At 40.8% G+C, this 16,236-nt stretch overlaps 3 protein-coding genes across 7 annotated transcripts in view; 1 reads left to right on the forward strand and 2 right to left on the reverse strand.

Moving 5' to 3' along the window:
- Nucleotides 1-5,201, reverse strand: part of Pms2 (PMS1 homolog 2, mismatch repair system component) — a 30,528-nt gene extending 25,327 nt beyond the window's left edge. Inside the window, exons 1-5 of the mRNA XM_046453706.2 lie at nucleotides 4,944-5,201; nucleotides 3,089-3,228; nucleotides 2,380-2,466; nucleotides 2,135-2,237; nucleotides 999-1,182 (exon numbers count right to left, since the gene is read on the reverse strand). Coding sequence (XP_046309662.1) covers nucleotides 999-1,182; nucleotides 2,135-2,237; nucleotides 2,380-2,466; nucleotides 3,089-3,228; nucleotides 4,944-4,966 — 537 coding nt within the window. The 5' untranslated portion in view covers nucleotides 4,967-5,201. The remainder of the gene's footprint in view (nucleotides 1-998; nucleotides 1,183-2,134; nucleotides 2,238-2,379; nucleotides 2,467-3,088; nucleotides 3,229-4,943) is intronic.
- Nucleotides 5,164-13,531, forward strand: Aimp2 (aminoacyl tRNA synthetase complex interacting multifunctional protein 2). Of its 3 annotated transcripts, none has more exons than XM_046453711.2 (4): nucleotides 5,164-5,440; nucleotides 9,829-10,035; nucleotides 11,866-12,097; nucleotides 13,001-13,531. In XM_046453711.2, exons 1-4 carry the CDS (start codon nucleotides 5,306-5,308, stop codon nucleotides 13,387-13,389), a joined length of 963 nt encoding a protein of 320 aa, XP_046309667.1. In that variant the 5' UTR covers nucleotides 5,164-5,305; the 3' UTR covers nucleotides 13,390-13,531. The 3 variants fall into 3 exon arrangements, with proteins under 3 accessions (XP_046309667.1, XP_046309668.1, XP_058438427.1); XM_046453712.2 differs by having other exon boundaries at nucleotides 5,164-5,320; XM_058582444.1 differs by lacking the exon at nucleotides 5,164-5,440 and adding an exon at nucleotides 7,034-7,104.
- Nucleotides 13,525-16,236, reverse strand: part of Eif2ak1 (eukaryotic translation initiation factor 2 alpha kinase 1) — a 37,915-nt gene continuing 35,203 nt past the window's right edge. For all 3 annotated transcript variants that reach the window (XM_046453708.2, XM_058582442.1, XM_058582443.1), the window contains one exon: nucleotides 13,525-14,741. In XM_046453708.2, the coding sequence (XP_046309664.1) occupies nucleotides 14,625-14,741 (117 nt within the window). In that variant the 3' untranslated portion in view covers nucleotides 13,525-14,624. The remainder of the gene's footprint in view (nucleotides 14,742-16,236) is intronic.

Genomic DNA, 16,236 nt, shown 5'->3' on the forward strand with positions numbered 1-16,236 from the left:
CCCTGTCTTTAAATAAAATTCAAAAAAGGGCTGGGGATATGGCTCAGTGGTAAAGTGCTCCTGTATTCAATCCTTGGTACTCCCCCCCAAAAAAATGAAGATGGAAGCTGGGGTTACAGCTCAGTGGTAGAGGAACTGCTTAGCATATGCAAGAGCCTGGGGTCTACACCCAGCTACACACACACATAAACACACACACACACACAATACAGACAGAATCAAAAATATTATTTTTTAAAAGACCCATTTCTAGAATATCTAATAAACACTATTTATTGATTATTTGCAAAAAGAAGGGTAAATCATTCAAAGTTTAGTTTCTTTTCTTTCTCTTTTTGCAGTACTGACGATTGAACCCAGGTCCTCACACATAGTAGGTAAGACCTCTACCAGTCAGCTATACTTTTAGACCTTTTCATTTTAGTTTGAGACAGGATCTCATTAAGTTACCCAGACAGGCCTTACACTTATGATCCTCCTGCCTCAGCCTTCTTAGTAGCTAGGAAGTCTTTTTTTTTTTTTTTGGATTTTTTTTTTTTTATAGTTGTAGATGGACAGAATGCCTTTATTTTATTTGTTTATTTTTATGTGGTGCTGAGGATTGAACCCAGTGCCTCATGCATGCTAGGCAATCGCACTATCACTGAGCTACAGCCCCAGCCCAGCTTAGGAAGTCTTTGATAAGGAAAATTAAACAAATTAAACACACACACACACACACACACACACACACACACCCCCAATACAGACAGAATCAAAAAATATTATTTTTTAAAAGACCCATTTCTTAAAAAATTAAGGAATGAGAATTAATTGAAGAGTAAACATCTTGATTAAATATTTGGGCTGAGGATAGAGCTCAGTTGGTAAAGTGCTTGCCTTGCATGCACAAGGCCCTGAGTTCAATTCCTAGCACCATAAAAAAGAAAAAAAATCTTTTACTCATGTGCATTATACTATTGATACTACTGAAGATTGGAGTTATGAATTTACCACACCTTTTTAATATTCCTTTGAAATTCCTTATGGCGCACAGGTAGCGTATAAAATAATTGCTGCACACAGACTGACGTCCCTCTGGGTCGTGGGTAGGGGGTTTTCTGGACAATTTTCCCATTATGATCAAACACCAATCGAGTCCCAATTTTTGCAGATGTGTGGCAGGTAGAAATAGTTACATTACTGTAAGAAAACAGCAGGCATGGCTGTATAGTTAGAGATCACAAAGGTTAAACACAACACTACTTGATATATTTTCTTTCCTTGATGATCCCTCTGAGATATTCAAGAGAGTTTAAATGGGTAAAGAATTATAAAATCTAAGGTTTGACATACTGAGAGAGTTCTATAAATGCTGTTTTGATAAAAGCGTTGATTTAGTTTTTTTAGGCTGAAGTGCAAAAACAACACATGATGTCAAAATTTAGTCACAAATATTTTTCAGTTTTGTTACTACTGTTCTAAAAAAATTTGGTAAAATAATCCAAAAGATATTAAAATTCAAATGTATAAATAATTACAATGTTTTAAAATCTTAGAACAAATAAAAATAGAATCTTTTAGATAGAATAGAATCTTTAGAATTTTAGAATAAATAAGTGTTTTGGTTAAATCTTTTCCTAAAAATTGAAAGTAAATCAAAACCAGTGATCCCTATAATTTATTACCTGTGTTTTCTGTTTGTTTGTTTTTGCTGGAAATTGAACCCAAGGCCCCACCCATGCTAGGCAAGCACTCTACCACTGAGCTACTTACCCAGCTTCAGCATTACTTTAAAATTGAGAAACTACTGCTTTAAAATGGACAACAATGTTTTTTACAATACTGTTTGTTTCATTTCATCATTTATTGCTCAAGTTTCAAAAGATTATCATTTAGACTGTCAGATAAAAATTCAGAAGTTAGAGATTGAGACTTTCTGATAGGAAAGAGTAAATAAGGGCTGGGGCTGTAGTTCAGCAGTACAGCACTTTGCTAGCAACCATGAGGTACTGGGTTCCATCAAAAATCAGTTCCATCAATCAGTATAATGATTCTAATAATAGTGATTCTAATAATGATTCTAATCATACTTATCAATTTTCAAAAGAATTTGTATAAGGGTCAAGTTAATGGATAAAAATGCTGTTATCACCTCAGTGCACAAAGTGAGCTCAGAGCTTCCCCCCGAAAGCCAAAAGTTTCAACCTGAGTGAGGTCAGCGAACTCCTGAATCTTAGAAGTGTGATGTTTCAGAGCTGAAAAAAAGAGTGAAAGGTAAGATGTCTCAAGGATAATTAAATATACACAATGACTGGTTTTAAAAAGATGTGTTTCCTAAGACAGTGTTATTCAAAATTCTGAGACATTTGGCCCAATTATATCATATATTCAACTTACCAAGGCCTTCAAAATTTTCTTCTTCTACCCCACATCCATTGTCTGAAACTTCAATGAGATCCATTCCATAGTCTTTAAGCCTTAGATCTAAAAAGTTTAAAATATTTATTTCTCAAGATTGATCCATGCTGAAAAGCTTTTATGTATTAATATTTGCAATATATGATACAAATTTAAGTTATAACCATAAATTTAAACATACTACTGTCATTTTGTATATTTTATTTTTTTAAAGTCCTTTTGGGCTTTTTACTGGCCAAGATTCAATAATTTTTAAATTTTTTTTCTTTCAAAAGGAATGATTTTAACATAAGTCATTAAAGAGAACAGGCTCTGAATCAAGACTTCCTAGGTCATATTTTACTAGCTTTATAATCTAAAAAAATGTAAGTTCCTATGCCTTAATTCCTCACCAATATAATGGAGATAATAACATCTAACTCACAGTTATTCTGTATATTAAATGAAATATTCCATGTATAATTCTTAGCACAATGCCAGCCTGGCACGTAGTAAGAATATGGTAAAACTTAACCATTATTATTATTCTTACCACATAGTGCTAGTACAATAAATGGTAACTTTAACATTAAAATAGTAATTCATTGGTATATTAACACTTCATGGTTTTATTACAGTAACAAATGGTTCTTTAATGAAATTATATAAACTGATTATTTCTTGAGGCTTAACACTTTCCTAAACTTACCAATATTAGTAGCACCAGCATCCACACTATTTTCTACCAATTCTTTCACAGCAGTGCTGAGATTCAGTACTACCTGCCCAGAACAAATCTGATGAACTGACTTCCGGTCAATAGGTTTGATGGCTTTAGCAAGTTCCATACTAAAGAAAACAGTTATAAGAAACAAAACAAGTATTCAAACAAATCAAGTAATGCATTTTCACTCTGATATTAACTGTGGGAAATGACTGATCAGTTATTTAATGGACCTAACCCATTCATTTATTATATGAACATATTCATTTATTATATTCACAAACACAAATGTTCTATCATCCTTAAACATCTGCCAAAAATACTTTTGAATAGATGCTTCACATTCAATAGAGAATTAAATTAAATTATACATGAAACTACATGTAGGAAACATATATTCCTCAAGCTACAGGTCAATAATCTTTTACAAAGAGATCTTTCTTGAAAAGCAAAAGCAATATTGCCCATACAATTTGAAAAACTCAAAGTATGGTGGGAATAAACAATGTTTATGCCAAAACCATCTCAGAAACTGGAGTGCCAGTTGTCTCACTATTCCCATAGCTGCCTTCGAAACCCCAATCCAAATCCAAGCTGCCAGCTATGCCTTGGCAAAGATCCTCAAAGTCCTTCCTGTATTTGCTTTCAGAGTTTTACAACTATTTGGTCTCTAATCCATTCTCCATACTACCACCTATTATTTTTGAAGTCACAAATCTGGTCAGATAATTTTTAAAAATTTACTAGTGCTTTACTGCCTATTATATGAAATTTAAAATTAACCATGACTGGATCCCAATCTACCTTATTTTCTCATTCTCTCCCATCCTTCTCCCTCCATCAAGTCCCTACATTTTAGTCACAGTAAACAAGCAGTTCCTGTAATGGACAACCTCTTTTAGATCTTTTGCTCTGTTTGGAGTCTTCTCTCTAAAGTGCCTCACCCCCTTCCAGGCCAACTCCTTCTCATCCACACACACACAAAAAAAAGTATTCCATATCTTCATTAATATGTAGACATTTTCAACAAATGGTTCAACTCATCGGTTGGATAAAATAGAACACAGGAGCCTCCCAGGAGAAAAATCTTTGTATTTTCCACAGCATCTGAAACATACCTAACAGACCTTCAACAAATACTAAAACAGAATAAATAAACCAATTAACTCCCCCTTCTACCTTGCAAAGAATCTCACTTAACTTTACAATGTGCAACTGCAGATGACCTCGCAGAAAATGGAAAGTTATCTCTAAAAAATCAGTTTATTTGGCAATACATCATAGGCTGAAGGTCCATTTCAGGTACTCAATGTGAGGTGGGGGTCGGGTGAGGCATAACATTTAAATACAAACTGCGAATGTGCGTTGACATTGAATGCAACTGTGCCGACATCAGACTCGCTACATGTAATACGGTGTAACTTGCCAGCCAGAAATCAAATACTCAAAGGCCATGCAAATTAACATGCGCTATGAGCTAATCCTATCCCCAATTAGAGTCAGACAGACACCAGGTAAAAACGGAAATTAATTCAGTCTAGGTGGATTGCGTGTCCCAGACTCAGGTCCGCCTTCTAGTGACAGCATTTGGGGAGGCCCGCCCAGCGCGAGCCAAATCTATCACACTCAGGCGCCGACTCCCCACCCGCAGCCCGGGATCAGGAACTGGCGTCTGGCCTCACAGAACACCTTCACTGAGAACCCGGCCGGGGCGAACCTCGAACGCCGCTCCGGGCCGTGCTCGCCGCGTGCCTAGGCCATTTCCTGTCCTTTTCGGGGGCTGGGACGCCGTGGGGCTCCACAAAGGTGGCCCCCCTAGAAGACCGTGAGTCCCGCTCACCTGGGACCCTCAAGTCCTTCCATGGACCCTGAACACGACTCGCTTCCAGGACTGAGAGTTCCCGCTGCTGTTCTGACTCTGGCCGAGTTTCCCGGCTGCCCATTGGTGGACTTTGGTGCCAAGTCCCACCCCTTCCGGGCGGGGCAGCGAACGCTTCCCAGAACTCCTTCTCGTGGATTCGTTATATCAAAGGTCGAGAAGTGACGTCCAGAACGCCTGAACCAATTAGAACTCACGGACTACGTTTTCCCGAACGCCTCAAGCAGGGTCAGAAAGAAGGTAGCCGTAGTTCGTCGTGACCCCAGACGGTTTTTTAGCGTTCGTGTCCCACGCTCGCCACCTTCCTTCCTTTGGTTCCCGCCATGCCGATGTACCAGGTAAAGCCCTATCACGGGGGCGGCGCACCGCTGCGTGTAGAGCTTCCCACCTGCATGTACCGGCTCCCCAACGTGCACTGTAGGACCGGCAGCCCCGCGCCCGAGGCGGGCCACGTGCAGGTAGGAGTGCGCGGCCCCTGCCCAGTGCGCAGGCGCTGCGGCTGGGCCGCACCCCGCATCCCCCTCCACCTCTCCAGTGCGCAGGTGCTGCGTCGGCCCGGACCCGCCGGACCTGGCCAGGACCCACCTATCTGGGACAAACTGGGCGCTGGACCCGGCTGCCAGCCCCACTCTGGCCCCGCTCACCGCCCGGTCTTCGAGTCATCCTAAATTATATCTCTTAAAAGATCTATCTTTTCTCTACTTTTTTGGCATAAGACTTCTTAAGCATTTTTATTATGAAATTTTACCCACAGAAAAGTGGCTAATACGTAAATACTCATTTAAAGAATTAGCGAACTTCAAAGTCACCACCACCCCAGTTTGACACGCATTATCAGCGCCCCACCTTCCCATTTACAACTTTCCTCCAAAAGTCCTGACTGATGGTAGTAATGTCTTGCTTGTCCCTGCTGTTTTGCATGCTAAGTATACATCCCTATACAATATAGTTTTTTTTAAAACTTTTTAAAATAACTGTTTATTTATTACGTGGTGCTGAGGATCGAACCCAGTGCCTAACATGTGCTAGGCAAGCGCTCTAGCACTGAGCCACAACCCCCGCCCTACAATATAGTCTTGCTGTAAGTGAGGCATACAGTATCTTTCTGTTGTGACTGCCTTTCTTTTGTAGACGTGATTTTTAAGTGTAATTTTACTGCAACAGTGAAGTGTTTGTCTTCTCTGCAGTGTGATGTTCCACTGAGTGTCTATACCACCATTATTTTTCTTCCTGCTGCTCGTGGGCACTGGGTTGTTTTCCATTTTTCAGCTATTCTGAATAATCCTGCAGCGAATAGTCTTATTCATTACCTGACACAGGATATAAACTAAGAAATGGGATCATTGGCCCAGTGGGCAGATCAGTCTTCTACTTTACTGGATAAATGGCTTTCCAAAGTGGTTATACCAGTTTATCCTTTTACTAGCCTTGGAGAATTCTTCATGTTTGCACTCTTCACCAAGCTGATGGGAGTCTAATGAAGTCATCTTAATGTAGGTGTCCTAAGGTAGTTGTAGTTTGGATTTCTCCAACTTTAAGTAAATTGAATGCCTTTCCATGTTTTCTTGGCCATTTTGATTGCCTATCTTATAAGTATTTTCACTCTTTTATCGATTGCAAATGCATATCTGGATTTCTAGTAGCAAAAACATTCTGTCCATTCTGACAGGAGGTGAGTAAATAGATTTTTGTGTCAGTTTTCCCATTGTGTATTATCCTTCACTTTGTCGTAATGACTTTCTACCTAGATTGGAAGGAATGTTAGTTTGAAACCCAAGGACATTAATAATCGTTTCACTACAGAGCTAAGCCAAAAATGACAGATATGGTTCAGTGGTCCTTCAACTAGAGACTGCCACGGAGACATGGCCCCTTCAATTGCACAATCCAAGAGAACCATAAAAAAAAACCTGGAGAGGGATGTCATACCTTTTTTTTTTTTTTTTTTGGGGGGGGGGGACTGGGGATTAAAACCAGGGGTATTTTATTAGTAAGCTACATCCTCAGCCCTTTTTTATTTTTTTATTTTTTATTTTGTGAAACAGGGTCACATTAAGTTGCTGAGGCTAGCCTTGAACTTGTGATCCTCCTGCCTCAGCCTCCCAAGTCACTGGGATTACAGGTGTGTGTCACAATGCCTGTCTGTCATCTCTTATTTGAGACCCAAATTTTGTTCATTTAAATCTGCTGCCTGAATTCCTTTGGGCTTTAATCTATGAATTTATGACAGAAAACACACAGTCCTGCAGCTCTGGCAAATCCCTTAGCACATGTTAATATAGATATACAAATAATTAGAAACCAAGCATATCTAGAGCAAATGAGAGTAACACAAAGAAGCAGTTGCTTCTAAATACATATGAGATAAAACAAATGAGTACCAAGTCACAATCTCTCACCTCAACAAGGAAAACTAAGACCAGCACTGGAAGAAATCCATGAGATAAAGCAGATCTTGCAGATCTTGAGCATTTTGGCATTATTTAGATCAAGAAGGGCTAGGTCAACCTGTGCTGGGGCTCAGAAATCACAGACCATGTCACATGTACAGTTCTTACTTCAGACATTCCCAGAGTGGGTTGACTGAGTTTTTAATTTAGTTGCTCTTCTTTGGCCCTACTGGGTAAGTAGAAATGAGCAAAACTGTGTATGGGTTGGTTACAAGAGATTGGAAATGTTACTCAGGGGGAGCGTCTTCACATAACAGGATGTTATCCAGGGGCTAGTCCTACCTGTTGCATCTTGCATTCAAACTCACTTCCAGCCAGCACTTAATTATTTAAGTGGCACCCTTTATTATTATTTATTCTATCTAGAAGTCAGTGGACTTAAATTCCTTTGATGTCTAAAATCTTAAGAGCAACAAGCAAGGAGAAATGAGATAGTGCTTATTAAGTGCAAGCATAAGTAGAAGTTAATCAGACCACAGAGGAGAAAGTATTGCAGATGGAGGGAACAGCATGTGTGAAGATCCTGTGGTAGAAGGGAGCCTGGTGTTTTAGAAACTTATAATGGTGTGGTTTAAGTGCAGAATAAGGGAGAGAATTGTGTCGGAGACACCAAGATTCTAGATAATACAAGGTATTTTTTAAGCCATGTTAAAGACTTTACTTTTATTTTAAGAGTCTAAGCAATTCAACTTGTCACCACAGGGGAAATGGTGACAAGGTCCAAATTTGTTTTTAAAACTAATTAGTATTTTAAGGAATGAATTGGAGCAGCAGATCAGAATGGGTGCTATGTGACCAGTAAGGAAATTGGGCCAGGTGAAAAAAATGGTGGCCTGGCCTTGGGTGGTGATGGTAGAGGCAATCCTAAAAGCCAGAGGATTCCAGAAATATTTGGGAGGTAAAACTAGCAGCAGCACCTGGTGACAAGTTAGATATAAGAGAGAGGGAGGTATGACTGGTGGGGGAGCAGATGTTCCTAAGAAAATTGAACTTGGCTGCACACAAATGTAAGCAAATACTCCTCCACTCCCATTGTATCACGAGTATTTAATTATAATAAACTCAAAGTCACTGCCACTTTTTTGATTATTCTATCTAATATGAGCATTTTCCTGATGCTGAATTTATTTGTTTGCTCAACTCAAAATGGATTATCTGTTGTGAGAACTCACAAATCTGTCAACAGGTTGTATGATATGATTGTGGGGAGGTTACTTGTTATTGCCTTTTAAAGTACATCTGTAGGACATATTTCTCAGCGAATATTATTGGTTATTTTCTGTGTACCAGACAGTGTACTGTGTAAAAAGAATGCTGCTGGGTGTGGTGGCACATGCCTATAATCCCAATGACTTGGGAAGCTGAGACAGGAGAATCACAAGTTTGAGGCCAACCTCAGCAACTTAATGAGGCTCTGTCTCAAAATAAAAAAGGGCCAGGAATGGAGCTAGGGTTGTGGCTCAGCGGTAGAGCGCTCGCCTAGCATGCCCAAGGCCTTGGGTTCGATCCTCAGCACCATATGAAAATAAATAAATTAAATAAAGGTATTGTGTCTAACCAAAAAAAAAAAAAAATTCACACCCTGCTGAAGGAGTCTTCTTAAATTCTGTCTGTGCTCCCTTTTCCCTTCTGTCAGTGTAAATTATTAAGTTAGTCTCATTGTTCCCTTCCACTCTTTGTTAACTAATGTAAGTATTTTTAATTACTTTATTATTAAGAATAGAGAGTGTTGGGTGCAGTGGGAGGCTAAGGCAGCTAAATTGCTTGAGCCCAGGAGTTTAGGGCCAGCCTGGGCAACATGGTGAGAATGAGTCTCAAAAAACCATTAGCCAGGTGCCTACAATCCCAGCAGCTCAGAAGCTGAGGCAGGAGGATTGTGAGTTCAAAGCCAGTCACAGCAAACTCGAGGCAATGAGCAACTCAGTGAGACCCTGTCTCTAAATAATAATAATTATATATATGTATGTATATATATATATATATATATATATATATACATACACACACACACATACACACACACACACATACATACATACACAAAATAGGGCTGGGGATGTGGCTCAGTGGTCAAGTGTCCCTGAGTTCAATCCCTGGTACCCCTACCCCCCAAAATTATAAAGTGATTTGTGTTCATTTTCTACCCTTCTCTATTCTTGGACAAAATTACCTGAAATAGGAATCAGACAATTTCAAAGTGACTTTAAGTCACAATGTTTCTCCCTTATTTTAGAGCATTTGTGGATCTATTTGGAGAACCTGTTAGATGGGAGGGTTGGGGGATGAAATGATTTTGCTGATTCATTGTAATGGCTTTTAAAGAGTGGCGAGTGCATGGGACAAAGTAAAACAAGTGATCAAATGTAGGCCAACTGTGTGGATGTTGGTTTGTTTAGGAAGCATCTGACCCCTCTCTGCAAGCTCTTGAGTCCCGCCAAGATGATATTTTAAAACGTTTGTATGAGTTGAAAGCTGCAGTCGATGGTCTCTCCAAGATGATTCACACACCAGATGCAGACATGGATGTGACAAACATCATGCAAGCTGATGAGCCCACTACTTTAACAACCAATGCATTAGATTTGAATTCAGTGCTTGGAAAGGTAGGTTCATTTTGAAAGCTGAGTGACAGTGTATGTGTTGGATAGTTGTTTGTGCCAGAAAAATCATGCCAGTGTGATTTTTGCCTTGCTTTCTAGTTCTCAAAGGTAGAGCAAGGAGCATGTTCTTTTTTTCTCTAAATAATTGTACCTTGGCACAGAACAGGTTTAGAAGGCAAGAGTGAAGCCAACGCAAGCTCCAAAGTTCCTTCTTAATTTCTCAGACCCTGGGGAGAATGGGAGGAGCAGTAGGCAGAGAGAGACAAGTTACAGTTTCCTGAGGGTCCAAGGTCTGTTTACCAGCCTTAGAGTCCTGAAGTACAGGTCTCCACTTATTTATGAGTCTTCTCAGAGGCTCAGTAGTGGCAGCCTTAACGTTTTGAGAGAAGCATTGGCTGCCCAGGCACGTGTATCTCACCAATCCTTTTGAGATACATTACTGAAAGCTGGTCCCACATTCTGTTTCCTGCATATTTTCTTCAAATTCAGTTTGCTGTGTTAGAATATTCCTTGTCAGCCAGCTTTCATGATTGAAGTTTATAGGTTTCAGCTAATTTAGGGGAATAATCTGCTAAGCAAAGAATGTCTTATTAAAAGCTGGTATTTAGGGCTGGGGCTGTAGATCAGTGGTAGAGCACCCAACTGGCACCTGTGAGGCACTGAGTTTGATCCTCAGCACCACATAAAAATAAATAAAGATATTGTGTCCAACTACAACTAAAAAAAAAAAAACTGGTATTTAATTGAGGGTTCAAAGGGTTTGTCCCAAAATTCCCTACTGTATCTATTCCTCTGCCCACCCATTCTGTACTGACTTCTAAAGGAGTCCTGACCAGGCCCCCAGCACAACAGAACAGTGATTTCTCAGTGTGTGGCATTTTGATACCTCTGAAGGCACAGCATCGAGTAATGTGATCTTTTTGGGGAACTGCAAAGTGTTCTGTTTAGCTTGGCGTGAAGGACATCAATCCAACGTGGCAGGCTGTGTGCAAAAGGTCAAGGAATCAGGTTATGATTGTCTACATGAATTGTGTTTGTTATTAAGAGCAAAAGCATAGAAATAAGAATGTCAACCTCTAAAAAATGACTGTAGGTATAGCTGTGTTCAGTGGTATGTGCCTATAATCCCAGCCATTTGGGAAGTCAAGACAGGGGGATCACAAATTCAAGGCCAGCCACAGCAACTTAGTAAAGCCTAGTGAGACCCTGTCTCAAAATAAAAAACAAAAAGGGCTGGGGATGTAGCTCAGTGGTAAAGTTTCCCTGAAAGCATTCAGTCCCCAGGACAAAATAAGTAAATAAAAAGGCTGCAAGCCTTGGCACTTTGGTCAGCACTAAGGATGCAGAATGTCTTCTCCCCTCTTCGGCAGTGACCTCTGGAGCCAAGACCCTTTTTCAAGGGGCACTTCATTGAAACACCTTGATGAACACAAATTGGTATAGAAACCCTATGTGTGGTCATTGTTAAGATTGGTAGCTGGAGGAATTACACATTGATTGTTTTTAACTTGGTTTTATCTCAGAGATAAAAAAGGACAGACAGAAATGTCATCCCCAATGTTGTTTTGTATTTGACAGTAAAGTCTACTTTCTAATCATGGGGAGCCAGCAGTGGAGAGCTTAAGACATGGAGTCAGCCACATCCAGCCTCCACTTCTGAGCTCAGTATCCTTTTAGAAGTTACTTGCCTCACCAGGACTCAAGTTTTCCTGGCCGTAAGGTGGGATCCTAACAGTACCTCCTTTGTGGGAGCCAGGGATTCAGTTCAGTAATCCTGGCAATATCCCCTGGCACATGCTCTGGATGGCTGTGTTGTTCTGGTCTCTCTCCTAGGACTATGGAGCACTGAAAGACATCGTGATCAACGCAAACCCTGCCTCCCCTCCTCTCTGCCTGCTTGTGCTGCATAGGCTGCTCTGTGAGAGCTACAGGGTGCTATCCACTGTGCACACACATTCATCAGTGAAGAGTGTGCCCGAGAACCTTCTCAAGTGCTTTGGGGAACAGACTAGGAAACAGCCCCGTCATGAGTATCAGCTGGGCTTCACTTTAATTTGGAAGAATGGTGAGTAGAGGACAGAGTTAACCTTCACATATGAATAGATAGGCCACAAAGGGACAGGACACTACAGCAGAGTGGAGCTGCTTGTCATCGGGTCAGATCCTCTCCATATAGAAAACTTGGGGCAGTTCTAGAAGTGGAACAGAGATGAATCTTGACACAGGATGCCCTCATTGCTCTAGGTGGTGAGGATTTTCAGTGAGAGACAGTTCCAGGTGGAATCTATCCAACCAGGCAGAACTGAGGTGAAGCAACATAGTTGACCCTCTCCTTCTAAAAAACTTATGCCAGGGACACTTTACTTTTCGTACGGCCCTTGAAGGGTGTGTCACTGACCTGTGTCCTGTTTAGGTTTATAAGAGGGCGGTGAGTTAATGCCCTTCATCAGTAATGACTTCACTGCCCTCAGCTCCACGAGTAGAGAAGTTATGAGGGCAGAGTCCCTGTCTAAGGCTGTAGGACTCCCAGTTTCCTGTCCTCAACTTCCAAATCCCTTGGCAACAGAGGTTGGGGTAGATGGTCTAATAAGGTCCTTACAGCTTGAAAATTGTCAAAATCAAATAGCAGAAGGGCTACTTGGGTATGTTTTGTTTGTTTTAATATATTTTTTAGTTGTATATGAACACAGTACCTTTATTTTTCTGTGGTGCTGAAGATGGAACCCAGTGCCTCACATGTGCTAGGCAAGTGCTCTACCACTGAGCCACAACCCTAGCCCTTGGGTATGTTTTTAACATACAGTTTGCATTTAAATGCTCTTGGAGGTGTGAAAAATGTGATGTTCTTGAAAATACTTTCCCCCCTTGCAAGTTTGTGATTATTGGTGACTTCCCCCTTCCAGACAGCACAAGTACCTCCCTCAGCAGCTGCCACTCACATGCTGCCTGTTGTGTTTCTCCCTTTCAGTGCCCAAGACTCAAATGAAGTTCAGTGTCCAGACAATGTGCCCCATTGAAGGAGAAGGGAACATTGCACGTTTCTTGTTCTCTCTGTTTGGCCAGAAGCATAATGCTATCAACTCAACCCTCATAGATAGCTGGGTAGATATCGCTATTTTTCAGCTAAAAGAGGGGAGCAGTAAAGAAAAAGCAGCTGTTTTCCGCTCCATGAACTCTGCTCTGGGGAAGAGCCCGTGGCTGGTTGGGAATGAGCTCACCGTGGCAGATGTTGTGCTGTGGTCTGTGCTCCAGCAGACCGGAGGCTGCAGTGTGACGGCACCAGCCAACGTGCAGCGGTGGCTGAGATCATGTGAAAACCTGGCCCCCTTCAATGCTGCGCTCAAGCTCCTTAAGTGAATTTCAACAACTGGTTTTAAAGGATTTTCATTTTAAGAATGGTGCTGCTTCATGCCTATTGTCAATAAGGGGACTTGTACTAGAATCAAAGTCTTTATATTAGGACAATTTTCAAATATCAATAAAAGCATCACATAACTTACGGGTTTCATTTTATTTAAAATTCATTAAAACTGTGTGCAGTATGCATGAGGACTGCAAACTGTGGGAGGCACATCAGATCACTGCCTCAGGAATGTAGGCTGTTGGGGAAGCTGAAGGCCAGGGCAAAGGCAGGAAAGGTGGTACTGCTGTCCTCAGGTCACCTAGGTGCAAATTCAAAACTCTCTGGGGCAAGTGTATAGAATGATGCGGAGTTGGAGGTGCAAGAAGAGAGGTAAGTTGGAGATGGTGCAGAAAAACGGAAGTTCCACCTTAGAAGCAGCCAGAATCAGCAGGTGGTTTTGAGCCAAGGAGTGATGCAATAAGGTGTCTTTCTGGTAACTAGCTTCAGCAGCAGTGCCACAGGGCTGGGGAGAGTAGCACCTGCTGGAATGTGACAATCCAGCTGGCATGCAGGCCTCCACGTGGGCAGTGGAAAAGGGAGAGCACCCTTGGATTTCTATAGTAGAACCTTCTGGAGGAGGACTGGATGGCCAATAAGCAGAATTTAAAGAGGAATTACTGAGTGATGCTTAAGTTTTTAGTTTCAGAATCTGAGCAGAAATATTTAAGTAGGAAACTCAGGAAAAGAAGCCTGTAAAAGAGAAGAGGGAAAGAGCAGAACAGGTTTAAGGTAGAGGGGCTAGAGATCTGGCTCAGTAGTAGAGCCTTTGACATGCAGGAGGCTCTGGGTTCAATCCCCAGAACCACACACAAAAAAAAAGAAAGAAAAATTAATTTAGAGCAAGCTTAGATCATGAAAGAGCTACTTAAGGAAAAGGCAGCTGGGGGTACTTTTATATCTTTAATAAGTCTTCTACAGGTTTCCTAAATACAATTAAGAATTATACAATCTATACCCTACTGAAGATTGAAAGTTTACATTCCAGTTGCTTATTCTAAGAAGTAAGTCCACTTTCATATTACTGATGTAGCCTAAATTAAGGCTAGACAGGTAAGCTCCCATTTTACATGCCATCTTTTCTTTTCTCCCTTCCACGCAGCCACCCGGCTCTTAGAGCCTGGCCTGTGCCTGCTACGCTTTGAAAGAGAGACAGAGCCTGGCAGGAGGGGACCTGGGTGCTTGGGTGGCCTCAGGTTTGCAGGTCATCCTTAACACCTCTGTCTTGAGAAAGAAGGCTTAGCTGTTTCTTTAGTTCTTCAATTTCTTTTTCTTGCTCTATTATCTTCATCTGTAGGGTGAGATTAACCTGGAAAGAGAAAATGTTTAAGTTCCGTTAAAATGGCTCAGTGGTAGAGGATACAGGCAGCCAGCCTGCCTGAGGCCCTGGTGATCCCCCACACCACAATAAATAAATAAACAAAACAGTAACAGGCAGTTGCTTTGCCTAGTTCCAGTATACATGATTCCAGTTTTCACAGATTAAATATCACCAATCACCCAAATGCATGGCTCCAGGGTCAGCTGCCATGATATGTACTAACTACAACTGTGTATAACTTTCCTCAGCTCCCAAGGTACTGTGTAAATGAACAAAGCACATTAAGATAAGGGGCCAAACTTATCTTTGAAAATCTATCAGTGCTAGATCACTATACATCTGTTAGTTAACAACAAGTGATTGTGTTGCCTCCCTGTCTTCCAGTGAGGAACCTACCTAACATTTTTTTAAAATGGGTAATGAAAGAGCATACTGGCCAACAAATATGAAAAGTGTTAATGCTGGAAGCAAATATGAATCAAATGTAAATGGGGGATAGAAGAGTAGCCTGGTTGCAGGAATGGGGACACTATCAGAAAAACACTAGATGTGTGCTCACAGAATAAGAACAGATTTCAATCTAAGTTAGGAAACAGGTGATCTACCAGCAAAAAAACATACTCTCAGAGATGTTTCACAACACTAAAAAGAGAAAGGGGGGTAGCATGACAATTAACCAAGTGACAGAAAACAAAAGGTGCTTGCTCCATATCCCATGCTACCAAATGAAGGAGGCAGGCACTGTTCACACTATTCCTGGAACTCATTAACATTCTTTATTACTCTGCACTATCTTTTTTTACGATCTTTTTCATTTCAGTGTGAAAATTTTAATGTTTTCAAACTTTAAAGATCACAGAACAATTGTAACCTTTCCTATTGATTATAAAGATCCCTTGGCATGTTTTAACTTTGTAGTCACTTTTACAGTCCCATACCACCATGCAAAGAAAGGACTGCCTATGTACAAACCATACATGTACAAGATGTGTGGGGTTTGTTTTTGTTTTGTTTAATAAAACCTTACAAGATGGGAGGATCTTTTTCCATAAGTACCAAATAACTATCAATTCTAATAGCTCCTGACTGGATGCTAGAGAATCCTTCCTTAAGAGGATAAATGCCTATGCTTGGTTTTAAAAGAACCACACTTGAGGCTGGGATTGTGGCTCAGCGGTAGAGCGCTCCCCTAGCATGGGCAGGACCCGGGTTCAATCCTCAGCACCACATTTTAAAAAATAAATAAATAAAGGCATTATGTTGTGTCCATCTACATCTAAAAAATAAATATTAAAAAAAAAAAAAAAAAAGAACCACACCTGGGGCTGGATTTGTGGCTCAGTAGTAGAGCACTTACCTAGCATGTGTGAGGCCCTGGGTTCAATTCTCAATAAAATAAAGATTTTTTTTTTTTTTAAAGAATCACACCTGCTACTTTCATTTTCTCAAAGAAAAGTATCACATCTACCATTTTACCATTTAA

The sequence above is a fragment of the Marmota monax genome, unplaced genomic scaffold (genome assembly GCF_021218885.2).
Source record: "Marmota monax isolate L192 unplaced genomic scaffold, Marmota_monax_Labrador192_F-V1.1 WCK01_AAM20220418_F8-fsc00148, whole genome shotgun sequence".
In the NCBI taxonomy this organism is placed as follows: domain Eukaryota; kingdom Metazoa; phylum Chordata; class Mammalia; order Rodentia; family Sciuridae; genus Marmota; species Marmota monax.